Below are 17,873 nucleotides of genomic sequence, written 5' to 3'. Positions count from 1 at the left end.
TGGAAGTGATGCATTTTTTAGAATGGCTTCTACTTGATATGGCTTTTTTTTTTTTTCTTTTTCTTTTTTTAAATCATAGCACAGTAAAAAAAAATGCAGTTGTGATGGGCTGCGATAAATTACTCAAGTTTAATTCATTTTCCACTATTCTTTTGATTGTACAATAAGGAATTGTTTTATTGGCAACATAATCAGTCTTACCAGTTATGCAGCATACAATTGTTGTAATCTTGTTTTTAGTTTGTGACATAGTTAAAGCAATGAAGTTCTTTCCTAATGTTCACCCATTTCTTGAGTACTGAAAGAATGTAAGAAAAAGCCTGCTGAAGAGGCATCTAAATGCAGACAGCAGAGTTCCTGTATTGTCCATAGGCTCTGGGGCAGACCTTGGGTTAATATTCTTATGCTCAGTTTAAACGCAGAGATAAGCATAGATGTATACTGTAACTTGTGCTGAGGGGTGTGCAACAGTGCTGCACTTCCCCCTCTGGATTCCCATCAGTGAGAAGATAAGTTGTCATCCACTCCTGTCCTCTTCACTTTTGGATATTACATCTGGATTGGTAAGAATAAGTGTGTGCATTTCATATATGTGCTTTTTGCACTACTTTCGCTTTCTTGGTAAAGGGTGATAATCTTATCTTCCAAATAACAATATATTATTTTTTTAATAGATGCGATCTTTGAATAAACCAGTGTGAGTCAGTAATGGGATTTCTAAACCTGGGTCTCTCATGTAATCTACTCCAAGTCAGTAGTTTAATTTCTAAGAGAATTCAGTTCATAGGGAGATAATTCATATACTGTCATGAAAATGGAAAGAAAATTTCAACTGCAGTCTGTCTGGAAGGCATTCTGTGGAAAGCAGAGGCAACAAAAGGATATTGCTTCCTAAAGAAAGCGGTTGTTACTGTGACCCTTTGGGAAAGAGGTAAAAAGCAATAACCATTCACCTGCTGGGAGGGGGCTGCATCAGTATTTTGGGACGTGGTTTGCAACTAGGATAAACCATTGAGATTGGGCTGCTGTCTGGTGATGTTAATGAGGTGAATTGCTGACCTTGTCCCACGTCCTTATAAATGTTCAAAGTTTTAATAAGCACTACAGTGACTGTGAGGGCCGTGTAATGCTCTACAGAAGACCAAGAGTTAGATTCAAACGATCTTTTTAAATTAGAGCAGTGCAACACGCTTGTTTTGTTAACCCGAAGCAGGTTATGTCACGTGGTTGAGGTGACTTGAAGTGCCGGAGTTCTGTCACAGCTAAAACACTTGAAGCCATGCATCAATAGTGTTCTTCCTCCTAAACCTCTGTGCTCTTCTGGGAACCTTCTTCTGCTTGTTAGTTGTTCTGGATAGGTTTGGATTTTTATTATTTTTTTAAATTTTTTCTTTTATTTGGCTAGTGACAGAGGAAAGCAGGAGATGTTGCATGCAGATAAATGTTGTCATCCTGCCCTAAATGCTTTTTTTTTATCTCACATGATCCTTTTGCTTCCTCCACCCACGTCTGCCAACTCATACTTTGCACATCATTTCTGAGAAGTGCCTCTTGTTTAGGATGCCTTCAGCCAAGTTGAGAAAAAAAAAGAAAAAGAAGCAGAAGTGCAAAGTGCTCTGTGGGTCTTAAAGGGAAGGCAGTGGGGCTGGTGGAGACAGTGGGGTGGAGCAGACACCAGTATGCAGCATCTGCCTGGCACCAAGCAGTGAGCGGCACCAGGCTCCTCCTGCCCGCAGCAGAGTCCTGCCCCTTCCTTCTCAAATGATGTGGGGTGGCTGTATTTCAGGTTTCAATTAGTATGGCTTAAAAGGAGATAGATGCTGAGCAGAGAAAACATTTTCACAGAGAAGGCCTTCTTCAAAATTCTTGTTTTAACCTTTGGCAGGTGGGCCTCTGAGTCTTTCTGCGTGACTGTAGCCTTTCTTTATAAGGGAATTCACTTCCATACCTTGTGAATGCACAGAATTGGAATTAGAATGGATTCTTAATTTTTGAGGAGGAAACAGCAAAGTTATTGGAAGACTTTCTGTACACAAAATTCTTCACTTCCAAGTAAGGCACTGGAATATGTTAGGTCAGATACATTCCAAATACAATTTTCTAACACTTAAAAGCTGCTAAGATATTCCATACCTGTTATATGTATCTAGTACAGCATGTCAAACAGCAGAAAAGCTCCCATAGTGTACTTCACAAGTAAAAGTCATTAGGTATACAACAGACAGGAAAAATGTTGTCCATGATAACCTCTGTTTTCTTCTTGTAGTTCTGATAGCACGTTCTGTCTTGCAAATGTGCTGTTCAAATGTACTAAAACTGCATTTATTAGGAATGTAGTGACAGTGACAGTGAGATTGAGAGTGATTCAAGCTCAGGTGAGGAGCAGAGGATTACTACAAGAGTGTATCGACGGCGGTTGATTCTGAAGGTATTTTGTGATGTGTGTTCTTGGGGCAGTGTTGGCATGGACGTGGGTTTGGACTGCTGTGTAAAAATGTCACTTCTGGCACAATGGAGTCCCTCTGCCCATCTGCATTTATAACCAAGTGCCAAGTGGCCGTTCATTGCTTAACCCAGAAGTTTACAATTGTATTCTGCTGGAAAACTACTGTGCTGCATGGCCTGATGTGTCCTTCAGTGTTTTGCATGCCACCTTTACTACAGCTAGGTGTGTAGTGTGTTGATCTAATGGAAAATGATTTACAGGCTGACATAGGAGATATGCGTATGTATTTCCCCTTTTTCTTCCAAAAAGAAAAGAAAATAAAAGTCTAAATGACAAGTTACAGAAAAAAATGCAAGAATGTATGTGAGTGAAAGACAGGATGACGTGGGCCTGGTGCTGTGGCTGGAAGGTGTGATCTAGAGTGCCTTGTGTTCTGGAGAGCAGTAGGTGATGCTGACTTAAAACCTACCAAAGTTAATATATAAATAAAATAAGTATAAAAATAAAGAATCCTTGCATTTGACTTCATTAGGCTTTGTTTAGTATACTATTCACAGATGCTGTGGCACAACATACTTCATATGCTAATAACAATGGTAGAATCATATAAATCACTGAATTTTCCCTCATATTGTTTCCTGTATGGTTGCATAGCTTGGCATTATGTGCCTTGAGAATATAGCATAAGACAATAATTCTTCATCAGAAATGATGTTAATTCTCAGTAACTCATATGATTTATTAAGTTCTCATTAGAAAATCATGTATTAAAGCCATAAAAAGGACAGGCAATGTAGTGCTGTTACAGTAATAGCCTAGGATGTAATTGTTACTCCAGGAATTACTTGTCACCTATCAATATTGCTGTTGTTTGTTTGTTTGGTGCAGAAGGTATTTATACATGCACCGCACCTTCTGTGTAATGTGAATGGCAGATGTGCTACATGCACAGCTGTTGATTCCTCCAAGACACAGACGCTTTTGGAAAACACAGCATGATTTTTTGTCTGCTTTCATCCCATATTTCTTCAGTTTACCTGTTCTGTTCCCATTCTGAACCAAGCAGGAATTGCAAAAATGAGCTAAATACAAGTAAATATTTTGTCTGATACTACGTCGTTACACCAAGAACGTGCCGCTTCAAATGAAGGCCCCTGGGCAGGTTAGGATATAACCATTCATCAGTAATTGCCTCTGCAGATAACTCATGACAAGAAATAGGAATGATTTGGTTTTCAGATGGGACAAGTGGCCCGGGGGTGATCACAAGCCCTCAAGCTCTGTAAGTGCTCTGGTAAGACATAAAGCATCAGTGGGCTGCATGTTTTAAAGGTTGTGCATAGTCAGCCTGTTTCTGGGTTTTCCCACCCAATGTCTGAGCTATTTTAATGTCCTCTGGCTGAGAATCAGGAAGTGTCAGAGTAGGAAAGAGAGAAAGTGAAAAAGGCAGTCTTCCTTCTTCTTGTTTAGAGAAGGGCACGGAAAAGTGTTTTTAAATGTGGCAGTGTAATTTGGGGTTGTGCTTACAGAGCAGTGGTACGGTCTGCAGCTGGCTCAGGGGAGCTGGTGGGACCCCCCAGGGATGTGAGTGAATGGAGGCAGCCGAACTTGTGTGGAGCTGGGGCAGGGCTGCACCTGTCCCTGGATTTTATAACACCTGTGATATTTCTGTCATTTTCTGGTATGAGTAGCTGCTTCTTTTTTCCCCTCTGCATCATGAGACAGGTTTGAAATGGAACAAGGGACTTTGAAAGCAGCAGTTGCCTGGCCTTGTAGAGAAAATTTGATAACAGAACAACCATTTAAATAGGTATATTTTGGTTGCACTTAATGAATTGATGGTATGAAGTAGAAGTATTGAGCTTTGAGATTAGAAGGAATCTGGATTTTGATTATTTCTTTGAAATTCCTGGGAGCTGAGGTTCTCTTGGTGTGAAATGAAGTCACAGAGCATGTGCCAACTTGGTACCAGCTCCTCATTCAGGCAGCTCTCAGGATAGGTTAGGGAAGCACTGGCACAGGTTGCTTAGAGAGGTGGTGGGTGCCCCCATCCTTGGAAACACTCAAGGTCAGACTGGACCGGGCTCTGAGCACCTGATGGAGCTGTAGGTGTCCCTGTTCATTGCAGGGGAGATGGGCTAGGTGACCTTTAAGGATTTCTTCCAACTCAAATGATTCTGTGATTCTGTGCTTTTTGGCAGCTGTGTCTGAACCATGGGAGCACTTATTCTGCACTGTCTGATGTTAGGGATGTGGTGGAGCCAGCCCTGGCAGTCTGTGTTGAGTGTGTCATCCCTGGAATAATAAATACTTAGAACATCTGCAGAGCCTGTGTACGGGCTGCATAATTCCATGGCAGTGCTGTGCCCATGCTGCAAGCTCACTGCCTCGTGCCAACTGCAGCGAAGGGACACAGAGGAGGGTGTATCTGGGTAGAGCTGCACATGGGATTAGCATTCTGAACACAGTAGTCTGTGTTCATCAGTGCCTCTATGCTGCATTAAAAACAACAGAGATACATAGCCTGCAGGAATGAAGTTTTGTAACACCTAAACCTTGAGGATAAATTGACTCCTGTGAAAGAAAAGAATTTTTAATGTGCCTCCGTGGTTACTGTCAGGACTGAATTGCTTCATTGCCTTTGTTCTTCTTTCTCAACTTGTTTTTCATTTCAATGCCATTCGACATTATTGCTAACATTATTTCCATTTAACTGCTACCTTAGACCTCTCTCCTGACCCAAATATGGAAAAGTCTTTCCTGTCCCCAGAGGTATTTTCCCAGCGGTCTGAGAGCTGGGTCCTCTCAAGTGCTTTTGAGCACATTCCCATGGGATTTAGCACTTCAGAGGGCTGAGCCCATAAAACCAGACAAGCAGGGGCTGATGCCCGTTTCCACATGTAATAAGATTGTATTTTTACCTCAGGGTAGTGGTGCAGATGTTTTTGGTTTTGCTTCCTTTCTCTCTGTTCACATGGTGGATTGATGGGACAGAGCATTGCAAAAGAAATAGTTTTTTTTTGATAGTGAAGGAATGCGAGCAATTAGCGCACGAGGGAAAAATAAGAGTGCTTCCACAGTGTGCACTTTCAGAGCCTGAGCCAAAGCTCTTATTATTCCATCACGACAGAAATCAGTGTCTGATTTTACATGCTTTTTCAGAGATTGTTAAATCCTTGGTGGGTACAAATTTTTGGCAAAAACTGTTTAGTTAGATTCTTGCCAAAAGGGTTATGGTAGAATTTTGTAGTGGAAAATAAAGCAAATTTCTAAGTAGGAGTTGTTTAAATCTGATTTTATTGTTTATCTTGTTACTTTTTGCTGTTTTCTGATAGAGATTTGCCTCTTGCCATGCATTTTGCTCATGAAGCTCCCCAGTAGTGACTGAGGAGACTTGCTTCAGCCTGCTCTGGGTGGGGGTGACCCTGGGCAGCAGTTAGTTACAGCCAGGCTGAGAGAACTGCAGAAGGGCTCTGCTCTGCTCTGTGAGCATCCTACACCCATTTCACCTGGAGAGACTGGCATTGGGGAGCTGCTGGCTGCACTGGGACAGCGTACGTGAATTAGATCACAGGCTACCGAGTGCTGTTGAGAGACCCGCTCCTACCTGTGCCTTTTGTATCCAAGTAACAGGGCTCTGATCTGGCTCAGTATTGGGGTACCATGCTCAGTGCCGTTTGCTGCATCTCTCCCTTTCAGCTCTCCTTGGCTTTCCTGTTGGTTCCCCTCGCAGTGCCTTAGCAATACATCTTTAGACAAGCAAGTACAAACTCAGCACAGGCGGACAGTTGTGGCATGTGATTAACAAGGTCTCCCTGAGTAGGCAGAACTCACTAATGGAAATGACCTTAATGAAAGATGTTTGTTTCTACTGCCACCGAAGCTTCGGACTTCAAGGAGAGAGAATTGCAGCTGCTGGTTGTGCATTATAAGAATGCGATGTCAGGACTGAAAGGATTATGTCTTGATGGTGGCTTAGGCCAGAAAGGGAAGAGATCTCACTGCTCTGTACCACTCCCATTCCCATCACAGCATTGCCCCCAGTCATTGGCAAAATTAAATATTTAGGACCTTTCCATCTTGCTTATTTCCGTCTGCTTTTACATTCCTTTTTATACTTCTGGGTAACAGACATCCAGCCACACCTTTTTCTGCTACAATAACACTGGCTATATAGGAGGAATAAAAGGGCTATTATCCCTCAGTAACAAAACAAACATAAAAGAAAACCAGAACTCGGAGAAAGCTGCAGTGAACTTTGGCACTTTACTGCAGCACCAACTCCTGCATTTATCTGGCAGTCCCTGGGAACACCCATAATCTGCAAATAACTGTTAAGAAAATCAGTGGAGTTGGCAGGAGATGCTGCAGAAGCTGCTCCTGATTTCGCCTGCCCTGGAGAGCCGCAGAGAGGATACCAACCAGTTTTGGCAGGACTGTAATCCAGCGAGCAGAGTGACATTAACAACACTCTGCTCTGCAAAGCTTCCTGGCATGGTCTAGTGCATCATGCAGTCTTTGTACAGTTTAGTCCCAGGGATACAACCCAGCTTCTAGAAATGACTGTATTAGGTTTCTTCCCTACCTTCCTAAAGCTCTTAGTATTGTGTCAGTGATTTTAGACTGGTCAAGGGTAGAATGAAGCCCACATTAGTATGATGCGGCAGAAATAATTCTGTTCTTCAGCTGTGACGCAGATGCCCCAGCTTTGTGTTTAAAAACAGCTTTTGTTGACAAGGTCATCTAATGTGCCATTCTAACCCAAAGCTGTGCTGAGAGCTGACAAGTAAAACTGCCAGTGGGTAAGGGATTTTTTTTCCTAGCAAACATCCGTCTTTATAACTGCATAGGATTAGAAACATCAATAGATCAGATCTACCTCCTGCCAATTGCAGGCCCTCCTGCAATTTGTTTAACTGCCCACATGAAAGAAAGTTGTGAAAGCTGGATTTTGTGCATACTGACTGCTGAGTATTTACAGCAATTATCTTTAGACTGTGCATAAAGGAGCAAGTGGCTAATTAAAGACTGAGATTTGCCATGCCTTTAAAACTGCATTAGTCTTTCAGTGTATCGATACGTTTTTCCATTTTCAAATTGAATGCACTTACTCTCACTGAATTATGTTAAGGAACAACCCTGCTCATCACAGCAGTGAGAGCCAGTGCATGCAAACAGCCTTGGTGTGCTGGGTAGCCTGGTGACCTTGTTGGGGGGCTGTGTTGTTCTGTTTCTGGCTTTTATCACAGTGAATGTGGAGACCCTCCTGGTGAGAGGGAAGCTCTTCACAGAATCACAGAATCACAGAATCACAGAATTATAGGGGTTGGAAGGGACCTCTAGAGATCATCGAGTCCAACCCCCCTGCCAAAGCAGGCTCCCTACACCACGTCGCACAGGTAGGCGTCCAGGCGGGTCTTGAATATCTCCAGAGAAGGAGACTCCACCACCTCCCTGGGCAGCCTGTTCCAGTGCTCCGTCACCCTCACCGTAAAGAAGTTCTTGCGCACATTCGTGCGGAACTTCCTATGCTGGAGTTTCAGCCCGTTGCCCCTAGTCCTGTCCCCACGCACTACTGAAAAGAGACCAGCCTCGCCACTATAGCTCCCACACCTCAGGTATTTATAAACCTGGATCAAGTCCCCTCTCAGCCTTCTTTTCTCAAGGCTAAACAGACCCAGTTCCCTAAGTCTCTCCTCGTAGGGGAGATGGTCCAGGCCCTTCACCATCTTTGTGGCCCTCCGCTGGACTCTTTCCAAGAGATCCCTGTCTTTTTTGTACTGGGGAGCCCAGAACTGGACACAATATTCCAGATGAGGCCTCACCAGGGCAGAGTAGAGGGGGAGGATCACCTCCCTTGACCTGCTGGCTACGCTCTTTTTAATGCACCCCAGAATGCCATTGGCCTTTTTGGCTACAAGGGCACACTGCAGGCTCATGGCCAACCTGTCGTCCACCAGGACGCCCAGGTCCCTCTCAGCAGAGCTCCTCTCCAGCAGGTCTTCCCCCAACCTGTACTGGTGTATGCAATTATTTCTACCAAGATGCAAGACTCTACACTTGCTTATGTTAAACCTCATCCGGTTTCTTACTGCCCAGCTCTCCAGCCTGTCCAGGTCTCTCTGAATGGCCGCACAGCCTTCAGGCGTGTCAGCCAATCCTCCCAGCTTCGTGTCATCAGCAAACTTGCTGAGGGTGGCCACTATCCCCTCATCAAGGTCGTTGATGAAGATGTTGAACAAGACTGGACCCAGCACAGACCCCTGGGGGACACCACTAGTCACAGGCCTCCAGCCAGACACCGCACCGCCAACGACAACCCTCTGCACTCTGCCAGTCAGCCAATTCTCGATCCACTTCACCGTCCACTCATCTATCCCATACTTCCTCAGCTTTGTTATAAGGATGTCATGGGGGACCGTATCTTGATACCTCTGTGCACTACAGGCAGTGAGAGATGTCTGAGCCGGTGTTCCCTCCTGTCCCATCCCATGCTGCTCAGGAACCGCTGGGGATTCTGAGCCCATGGGTGGGAGGCCAGGAAAGAAACAGCACAGCCTATTTGCAGCATTTCTCATTAAGTGGTTAAGTCTCCGTAATCACTACTTTTCCTTATTTCATTGCAGCTAGGAAGCCCTGTGGGTTTCACTTCTCCAAGTCTGTATACAGCCATTGGTGCCCCTGCCTGCAGCAGCCATCCTTGTGCCATTTTCATTTCTGCTCTCTTGTTTGGGAGAAAGGAAGGAGCTGGCTCCCTATGGGGCCCACTCACTGAGTCACTATGCACAGCACAACGTAGGTGCTTAGACACGTATTTAGTTTCTCCTTCCAGGACCTCCTTTGCAGAGCCCTTTTGGGACATGAATTGTCATGTAAGACTTCATCCAGGAGCTTCAGCAGCCGCTTGTTGGTGCTGTCTGCTTGCTAAGCTGCTGCTGTACCCCTGTAGCCAAGTGTACCAGGGCAGGGACATCCCATGGGGACAGGCTGCCTGTCCCTCAGCAGTGCTTGCTGAGATACTGCAGTTCAGTTGTACCATTTTGCAATGAAAGCACAGGAGAAGGAAATAAGTCTAAACCTGTTTAATTACTTGTTATCAAAAGATAATTAGAAGACAGCTTTCAGTATGAAATAAGTAGAAATTCTGCACTTTTGAGTAATGACACGTACTGGCTGAACTTGTAGAGAAAATGATTTCAGAAAATAAACATGGCTTCACTGTATTTACTCATTGTAAAGCAGTGCCAGGAGCTTACAAAGATAACTATGTAGTGTTCAGACAACAGTAAATGTGGATTTTATTTGCCAGGTGCTTCTTAATACTTGAAAGCATTATGGAGGTTTGACATTTATTTGAATGAATCTGAATTCAAACGTTATTTTGCTGTTAATATTGACATAAAATGCTTTGTATAATAGTTTTTCCACTTCCTTCCTCTGGTTGCTGTTTTTCCCATGGTGTGTTGGGGATTTAGGGGGAAGAAAAGTCATAAGGCTTTTTTTTAATTAAAGATTTCTGGGGGGAAAAAGGGAGAGTTCCTTGTCCATCTCAGATCTGAGTGCTACTTATTTGCTGTAAGCAGATAGAAAAAGCAAGTCATCTGCAGTCTTGACTTCTGAACATGGTTTAGTCCTTTAGATGAGAGAGCCCAGATTTGTCCACAGTCTCACAAACGCAGCCAAAAATGCATCCTTCTTATGGGCTGCACTTATGGGTGGGAGAATACAGATTTTAGTGCAGCCTACACCTGTTGTGAAGGGTAGTTGGTGCATATGATAGTTTCTCATAGGCAGGCCAGCAAGTTAAGGATTGCTAATGTTATAAAGATAGATGAACAAAATAATGGTGTCATGTTGCTGTGTGCCCCAGTTTCCCCAGCACCAAAATGGGTAATCGTATTAATTTCAGCTGTGTACTTCTCACTCTGATCCAAGGATGGAAAACAGTCTGTATGAACTGGATATTACAGAGAGAGTGATTTTCCTTCTCAGTTTTCTAGTTTCAGAAATTAATTCTATATTATATTTGTTTCATACAAAATAAGCACAGATGATGGGTATTTCTGAAGCTTCAAAGGCTGTGTTTACTTCAGCACCCACATTTGGAAACATGCTTTTTGAGGTAAAACTGTCAGTGTTCTTCTGGAACATAAGTTGATAGCTGCCAGCTAGCATTATGCTCTGAAGGCACTTCATTACAACTTCAGCAACAATTCATGTTGTAGTATTTGGTCCTAGCACAACCGTTAGAGTATTTCTTTATACTGGACCCATGAATTGTGGTTGCTACAAGAGTCGGTGGATGGGGTGCTGTTGATTTCAGTACACTGTGCAGCAGGCTGCTGGCACTGCTCAGCAGGTTGGCGCCGATACTGTGTATGATACATGAAACACAAGGTTTCATGTAAATAACCTTTTGCTGTTTTCTGTTTTGTAAATACTGAGCAGTCTTGTCTTCGTGTACATGTTTAAGAGCTGGCATTTATCAAGTAGGCGGAGTTGTTATTAAAATTCCAATTTTTCTCCCTCCTTACTTGGTGTTAGAACATGTTTCTGTGTGTAATGAGCACTGAGAAGCTGTGAAAAGCCTCCTGCTAATGGATGTCTGTTCAGAGATATTATTGTCATGACTTTGTGCCATCTCACAGGACTCAGGCTGACAGAAGGACTATTTGTTAGATCATAGAAATGTGCCAGATGTTTGCTCCATGTTTTAATGACAAGTTCTGTGGAATAAATGCACAGGTACTGGCATGTTAAATTACAGTGGCTTTCACGTTATCTGTGTGGTATAAAGCAATCTGTTAGTTAAAGATGAAGCTAACATGCGCTTGTTGCTTGGATTGGTGTGGAAATGTGTGTGGGTTTGGCAGAATATAGGTTATATTGCTAATCTTATAACACGTTCTTTAGGGTGAGGAAGCAAAAAACATTCCTGGTGAATCTGTAACAGAGGAGCAGTTTACCGATGAAGAAGGCAACGTCATCACAAGAAAAGTAATCATGAATTACGTCACTGCTCTGTCTTTGAATTCAAGTAACTTCTTTTAATATACTTCCCCCTTTAGAATCTAGGAGGAAAAAAAAAAATCTATACTTTTCATGTATTGCTTCCTACAGATCACCCGGAAGGTAGTAAGGCGTGTTGTTATCCCACATGAGAGGAGAGCTGGTGAAATGGTAATGGAATGGGGGCTGCCAGGAAATAACAGTAAATGCAGAAGGTTGTGTTGACTGCTAGAAAGTGCTGCTAAAGGGCTGGAGGTTTGCATTTAACAAGAAGCCTTGGCAAAGTGCAGCGCTTGCAGTTATTGACAAGTTGTGCATTGGGGGTCGGGGGCAGGGATTTCTCTTCATTTTGTTTCTTGGTAAGGGATGTTTCAAGGAGGCCTCACAGAGTTCTGCTCTGTGCAAAATGCCTCCCACACAAAAGCATTAGGGTCTGTTTATGTGAAGTAGGCAATGTGTTTAAAACAGCTTTTAGGGCCTTTTGTGTTTCATCAAAACGAGCAGTGTCTGTGAGTAAAGCTAAACCCTTGCTGGAGTTGTACCTTACACCCATAGGTGTGCAGTGTTGATTTTGCACCAAAGGAATAAGCCCCAGTTTGGTCCCTACCAGCCTCTCACTCACCTGTGCAATAACCCCTTGCTAGACAGTGGGGTCACACAAACATACCAGTGTAATAGTGCACTGTATAAGCAAATATCAGGACAGGGCTCTGTCCCTGGCAGTTAAAATTGGAAGCCCTTCTGTGGAGGAGGGCATTGCTCCAGTTAAATTGTCAGTGGAATTTCTGAGTGTAGATAGAATTGAGGATTCAAAAACGTAACAAACATGAAAAAATACTCTTACTCTGCTAACAATGAAGACTAAAATACAGGCAGGTAGCACAGAAATAGAAGAGAGTTGAAAAAAAAAAACCAACATATCTCCATCCTCTTTCTCTGTCCTTTATCAGGGAAAGTATTGGTTCTGTCCAGCAAAGGAGAAATATGCTGCACTGGATTACTCAGAAACTACAAATAGTTACAAATAAATCAATTCAGATCAGCCAAAGGGTAAATTCTGCCGATAGCCACACATAAACAGATGCATTCTCTGATGTGAATGAGGCTTGTGATTACTGGAGTATTTATTTTTAGATGATTATTGAGCTATTTTTAATGAGCGCAGATGAACTTTTTTTTGGTGTTTGCTGTTTAAAAGACACCAAAACCTGCACTGCTTGTCACTACCATTGGTTTTACTTCTGCTCTGCTTTGGGGATGGTTTTTGCTGCTTTCATTCTCTTTCCTTTATTCCATTACTAACCTGCTCACATTAAAGCACAGACATTGTGAAACATCACAACAGCAGCTGTGCCCTGCATACTCAGAAATGCCCACTGACCCTGGGCACTGACTGGAGACTGATTTTCCCTGATGATGATGATGGCAAATCCAGCTGCAGCTGATGGCAGGGGCTCAGTCCAGGTGCTCCAGCCCATGTGCTCCAGCCCACGTGCTCATTCCCAAATTGTAGACCTGTGTTATCTACTTGAAGATGATATTTCAGGCCTGTGCTTTTGCAGCTCAGCAGAGTGGATAAGCAGATTGTGTGTATCTTCAAAATGAAGCATTAATGTGATTTAACTGCTTTTTACTTATCCTGTTACAGCAAAATGTGGAGGCTGGTCTGTAAGTAGGTTTCTAATTGTGAGCGCTCTCCACAGGCTATACTAATGTTTATACTTTTCCTTTAAAGCAGGGCGAAGCTTACAAGGTTAAGACAAAGAAAGAAGTCAGACACGTGGAGAAGAAAAGTTACTCGTGAAAGCTGAAAGCCAACCACTGACCGGTCAGTTTTATCAGTTTTCTTTCCTTGTTGAAGCCTTTTGCAGTGCACCACAAGGAACCTGAGCAGAGTAAAGGCTTGCTTGTTGCTTCTTGGCATTGCTTTCTAGCTGCAAAGCTGAGGAGATGACCCTCTGTCCTGTAAGGAGAATGTGACCTTGAGTTCACGTACAGAAACTGACCTTTATCTGTTGGAACATAAGCAAAGCAAAACTATGCCATGTGTAAGAATTTGTAGTTTCACAGAAGAGTAGTTTATAATCCACAGTATTTTCTACTCCTAAAGGTGGACTTAGACACCGGCAGTTAGAGAGCTGTGTACAAGTAAATGTCCTGGAAGGGAAAGACTTCTTCCACAGCTGAACCTGTGGTCTACAGGCAGTTATGCAAGTCAGTGACCTTGTGAAATCCAGTGAAATGTCTAAATATTTGCCAACTAAGAATCCTTACCAGATGTGTCTTGTAGATTTTATTGATGCAACTGAAATGATTGTAAAAAAAATAAATAAATAAATAAATAAATAAATAAAAAGCAGCTGATAGTAGAAGGGCTTCCCAAAGTGAAAACAAATGCCACAGGCTGACACTACTGCAACAGAGTGCAGGAGCCCTTGGAGTCAGAAGCTGCTTTGCCTATAACTGTAATCACACAGAGTGTGTATTTACTGTGTTTGTCTTTTTTCCACTCAGTATTTTTCTTAGCTTTGGTGGCTTTTAGGAAGTGGGCAAGGAGTTTAAGAAGTGGAAGTTTTGTGTTATCGTTTTCATAAAGGATTGACTGCAGGGTTAATGAACAGAATAAACAGGACCTGTTGAACATACAAATGGTGTGGAGGTAAAGAACAGACAGTTTCTTGAGCCATTAGTCCCTTTCATCCATAGTAATATGCTCTCCTAAAGCCACATGACTGTACTGGATTTCTGAGTGTGTGCTGAGTGCCATTTGTGACTGCAGTGACTCGTGTGGGATCTTGGTGAGGGCTTTATGGGGCAGCACTGAGCAGAGGTGCTTTAAGTAATCATTAGACCAGCCGAGCGTCCACTGTAGAAGTTGCATTTGAATGTGGAATTGGATGTATTGTCACAGAACAGGGATTCTGATAGCCCAGTGGGTTCTTTTTCACAGAAGACAAAAAGTCTTCTCTGTGGATCAGAGGTGCTGCTTTTCTTTTAAATGTTCCTTTTTTAGGACAAAAAAAACCAAACATATTTTACTGCAAAAAATGTCTTTGTCACCAGTGCAAATAAACCCAACGCAAAATAAAAGTTTAAAGGAAAAGCCACAGTGTTTCGCATGAAGCTCTGCAGAAGTGCAGGACAGGCTTCCACCAAGCACTGTGTGAGCTAGTCTGGCTGCTGCGTTGTGAATACACAGCTTTTAGTCACAGAATAGATTTATGTCAGCCATAGGTGTGGGCAAGGACACACACTGTTTTAGCATAGCAGAGTGCAGACACTCCCAGAGAATGCACGTGGACCTGTGACCTGATTAGTAAACAGGTCTGTGCCACTCACATAAGTCAGGTGGAAGATGTGCATGGCAGCTCTTCTTCCTCACTTTTTCCTCTGTGAAGCCTCATGAGGGCTTGCTTCTGCATTCCTGGCTCTTATGGTCACAATCCCCATGAGGCAGAGAGGTAGATGCTCAAGGAGTGCAGGTTTTAGACCTATGTGGGTAGTTGCAATAACAAACAGAAATGTGTTGTGAAGGAAGCTGCTCTGTCATTCTGCTTCATATCTTCCATCACAGAGAGCCAAAAATGTCTTGTCATCTTTACTGAAGAGCTGTTACTCTTCAGTGTCTTGCAAGCATATTTGTAAATCAGCTCATGAGCAACGTGGATGTCTGTAGATGATGCATTTTCCCTTCATGTTAGGAGCTCAACTGATTTCATTACATACGTAGAAACTGTATGACTTATCCCATTACAGGATCCCATAATGCCAATTAGAACTATAATGTTTAGCCAGGGAAAGGCATGAAATTGATTCTAACGAGATATTCTGAAATGACTTCTATGCTCTCTTTCCTTTCTGTAGGACCGTGTGCTTTTACTGCCAGTATTCCAGAGGGACAGTCACGAAAGAAAAATCAACAGGAATTAAACATTCACCTATAAAAGTGTGCGTGTGTTTGCTGCTTCCACACATTAACCGCATGGTTTTTACGCAAAAGCAAAAACAAAACAAAGAAACAAAAAAATTAATTTAGCATGAGCCAATTTACAGAGCATGGAAATCCACTTTCATTCACGGGATTGGAGAGTGCGCAGTTAACAATGCAGTGTATATACAAGATGTCATGCTGTTAACAGCTTATTTCAAGCAGTTTGATGTCATCACAAAAGAAATCAATTCCTGTGGCTAGAGGGGATGTAAGAAGACGAAATGGTTAAACCATGGAAAGACACTAAGATTACTAAAATCCACAACAGCTCGCCTTATTTTTCTCGGACCCAAACTGTCAGGGTATAAAACACTAGTTGTTTCTTTTTTAAACATCGATAGTTTTGCTGTAAATAAATAACACTGTATAAATTCTAACGAAATAGAATTAATGTTGATAAGGCACTGCCTTTTCGATCACAAACAGAATACTGCAAATGCATTGAGCAGGCTAGGTGTCTCAAACAGCTACACCTACAGGGATATTCTGGGTGTATCTTCACAGATTCTTGTATATTAGCAATTATAATGTTTGTATATGCAAAAACGCTAGCTTGATTTTAAAAAAATCTTTAAAATCTGCTGCAAATTTAAATGATTCCCAAAATGAGGAATTCTGTAGTTCTGTGAAAATTTTTCTTCAGAGTAACTAATATTTTGATGCATGTGTTTCACCTTATTTTGATTAAATCTTTTCCAGTTTTGCAAACACTATACCGCAACATGAAAAATAAGATTTTATCTGTAAACACAAAGCCCTTCATCTAATATTTGTTGCTGTTGCCAATTTTTCAATGAAATGACCTAAAAACCATAACGTATACAGTAGTTGCATTATGGGGAGGGGGGTGCTATCTGTTCTCGCTTTATAACGGGGGTAATGCTTGCAGCTTTAGAAGTGGGTTGGTGCTCCAGCGGGCACAAGTTTGGGATATTTTTAAATGAACTGAAGAGAAATTATTAGCTAATAGACTGGCAGCACGCTGTAAAATTATTACTGTATTGTGTACTGGCTATAAGATGTAGAATCTTTCAGTAAGCCAATCATCTGTAATCATCCTAGCAGTGTAATATTAGGTTGTTAAGGCTGCTGTGTTTTAAAGGGCATTTTTATTTGGGTTTTGGTGAAATACTTTAATTTGTTGATTATATTCATATGGAAACAGCATTCATTGATAATAGCTCTAATTACATATGTATGAAAACAACAAACACTGGATGATCTAGTTGATTATTTAAGCATAAAATAAATTGTGTTAAAACTCTTGGATAATGTGTATTTGGCGGTGTTATTGTACCCTCCCCCCCACAGAAGTGTCTTCAGAATGTCAGTTGTTAATCATCCCAGGTGTTTTGCTTCTTTCCCACTGTTTCTCTTGTGTGATTCACCTCGTCTTCCTAGCGTGACAAGCCATCAGTCAGCAGGCTGGCCCACAGTGCGTGGAACAGAATTAAGACCCAGCAGCCAGCACATCCTCAGTAAAAACAAGGAACCGCCACCTCTGAGACACAGGAGACCCTCAGACCTGGGGGAAGAAGCAGTGCAATAGGTTACGTGCAGCCTCTTCTCTAACACACGTTAAATCTGGACCTTCTTTAATTTGTTTCACCCTACTGAGAATACCAGGAAAATCACTACCAAAAGTAGTTCTGTTTCCAGTGCGTGTCAGTCCGATCGATAACCAGCCCACTGCAGATGATGGAAATGAAGCGTACATCTCTTTTATATTGTGTGCACTTCCAGTCTATTACAGGTGGTGGACCTTTACATACAAAAAAGTTTTGTAAGTAGCATCAGTACACACTCGCTGATGGAATGTGCTCTTCTGCTTGAGCACAATAAATACTTCTTATTGCTGATTTTACCTGGCTTCGAAGGTAATACAAAGATGTATTTTACCCTGTGTTGGCACTGGAGAAAGCTCCATTGCTGCAGATGGTGCTCAGCCTGCTTATTAGAGCTGTGCTGTACTGAAAGCTCAGGCTTCAGAGTTATTAGGGCTGTGAGCTTTCGAAGCAGCGGCAGTAAATGAAGGTTTTTCTCATAATTTCAGCAGTCAGTCTGTGTTGCCATGCACACTCCATCTAGCTCAGGATACTGCCAGTACAATGCTGGCAGCTTTAAGACACGAGCAAGTCTGCAGGGAAAAGGCCTTTTGTGCCAGTGAAGAACAAAAACATCTGATTGCAGGTCACAACAGTGTCCGTGCTTCCAGAGATCTCTGTCCAGCTGCCTCCCTCCCAGTTGTAAGTACCACTGCCGTCTGGGTGAAAATGTTTTAAGTGAGTGGTGTGTATATTTACTATTATATTACTCTACAGTTGGGAACAAAGCCTGCAGTGACCAGCAGCAAGAATGCGCGAGTAACAGTGTCAAAGAGCCTCTCTCATCTCTAGTACCATCCAGAACACAGGACTTTGATTTGAT

At 42.5% G+C, this 17,873-nt stretch overlaps 1 protein-coding gene across 29 annotated transcripts in view; it reads left to right on the top strand.

Moving 5' to 3' along the window:
- ANK3 (ankyrin 3) overlaps positions 1–16,712 on the top strand; it is a 340,836-nt gene extending 324,124 nt beyond the window's left edge. For 25 of the 29 annotated variants that reach the window (XM_072340789.1, XM_072340795.1, XM_072340793.1 and 22 more), the window contains 2 exons: positions 13,191–13,283; positions 15,320–16,712. In XM_072340789.1, the coding sequence (XP_072196890.1) occupies positions 13,191–13,259 (69 nt within the window). In that variant the 3' untranslated portion in view covers positions 13,260–13,283; positions 15,320–16,712. The remainder of the gene's footprint in view (positions 1–13,190; positions 13,284–15,319) is intronic. The other 4 variants (XM_072340803.1, XM_072340786.1, XM_072340810.1 and 1 more) reach the window with 1 other exon arrangement.
- The last annotated feature ends 1,161 nt before the right edge of the window (positions 16,713–17,873 follow it).

Source organism: Excalfactoria chinensis, chromosome 6 (genome assembly GCF_039878825.1).
Source record: "Excalfactoria chinensis isolate bCotChi1 chromosome 6, bCotChi1.hap2, whole genome shotgun sequence".
NCBI lineage: Eukaryota > Metazoa > Chordata > Aves > Galliformes > Phasianidae > Excalfactoria > Excalfactoria chinensis.
This window is presented reverse-complemented; position numbering and strand designations above follow the sequence as displayed.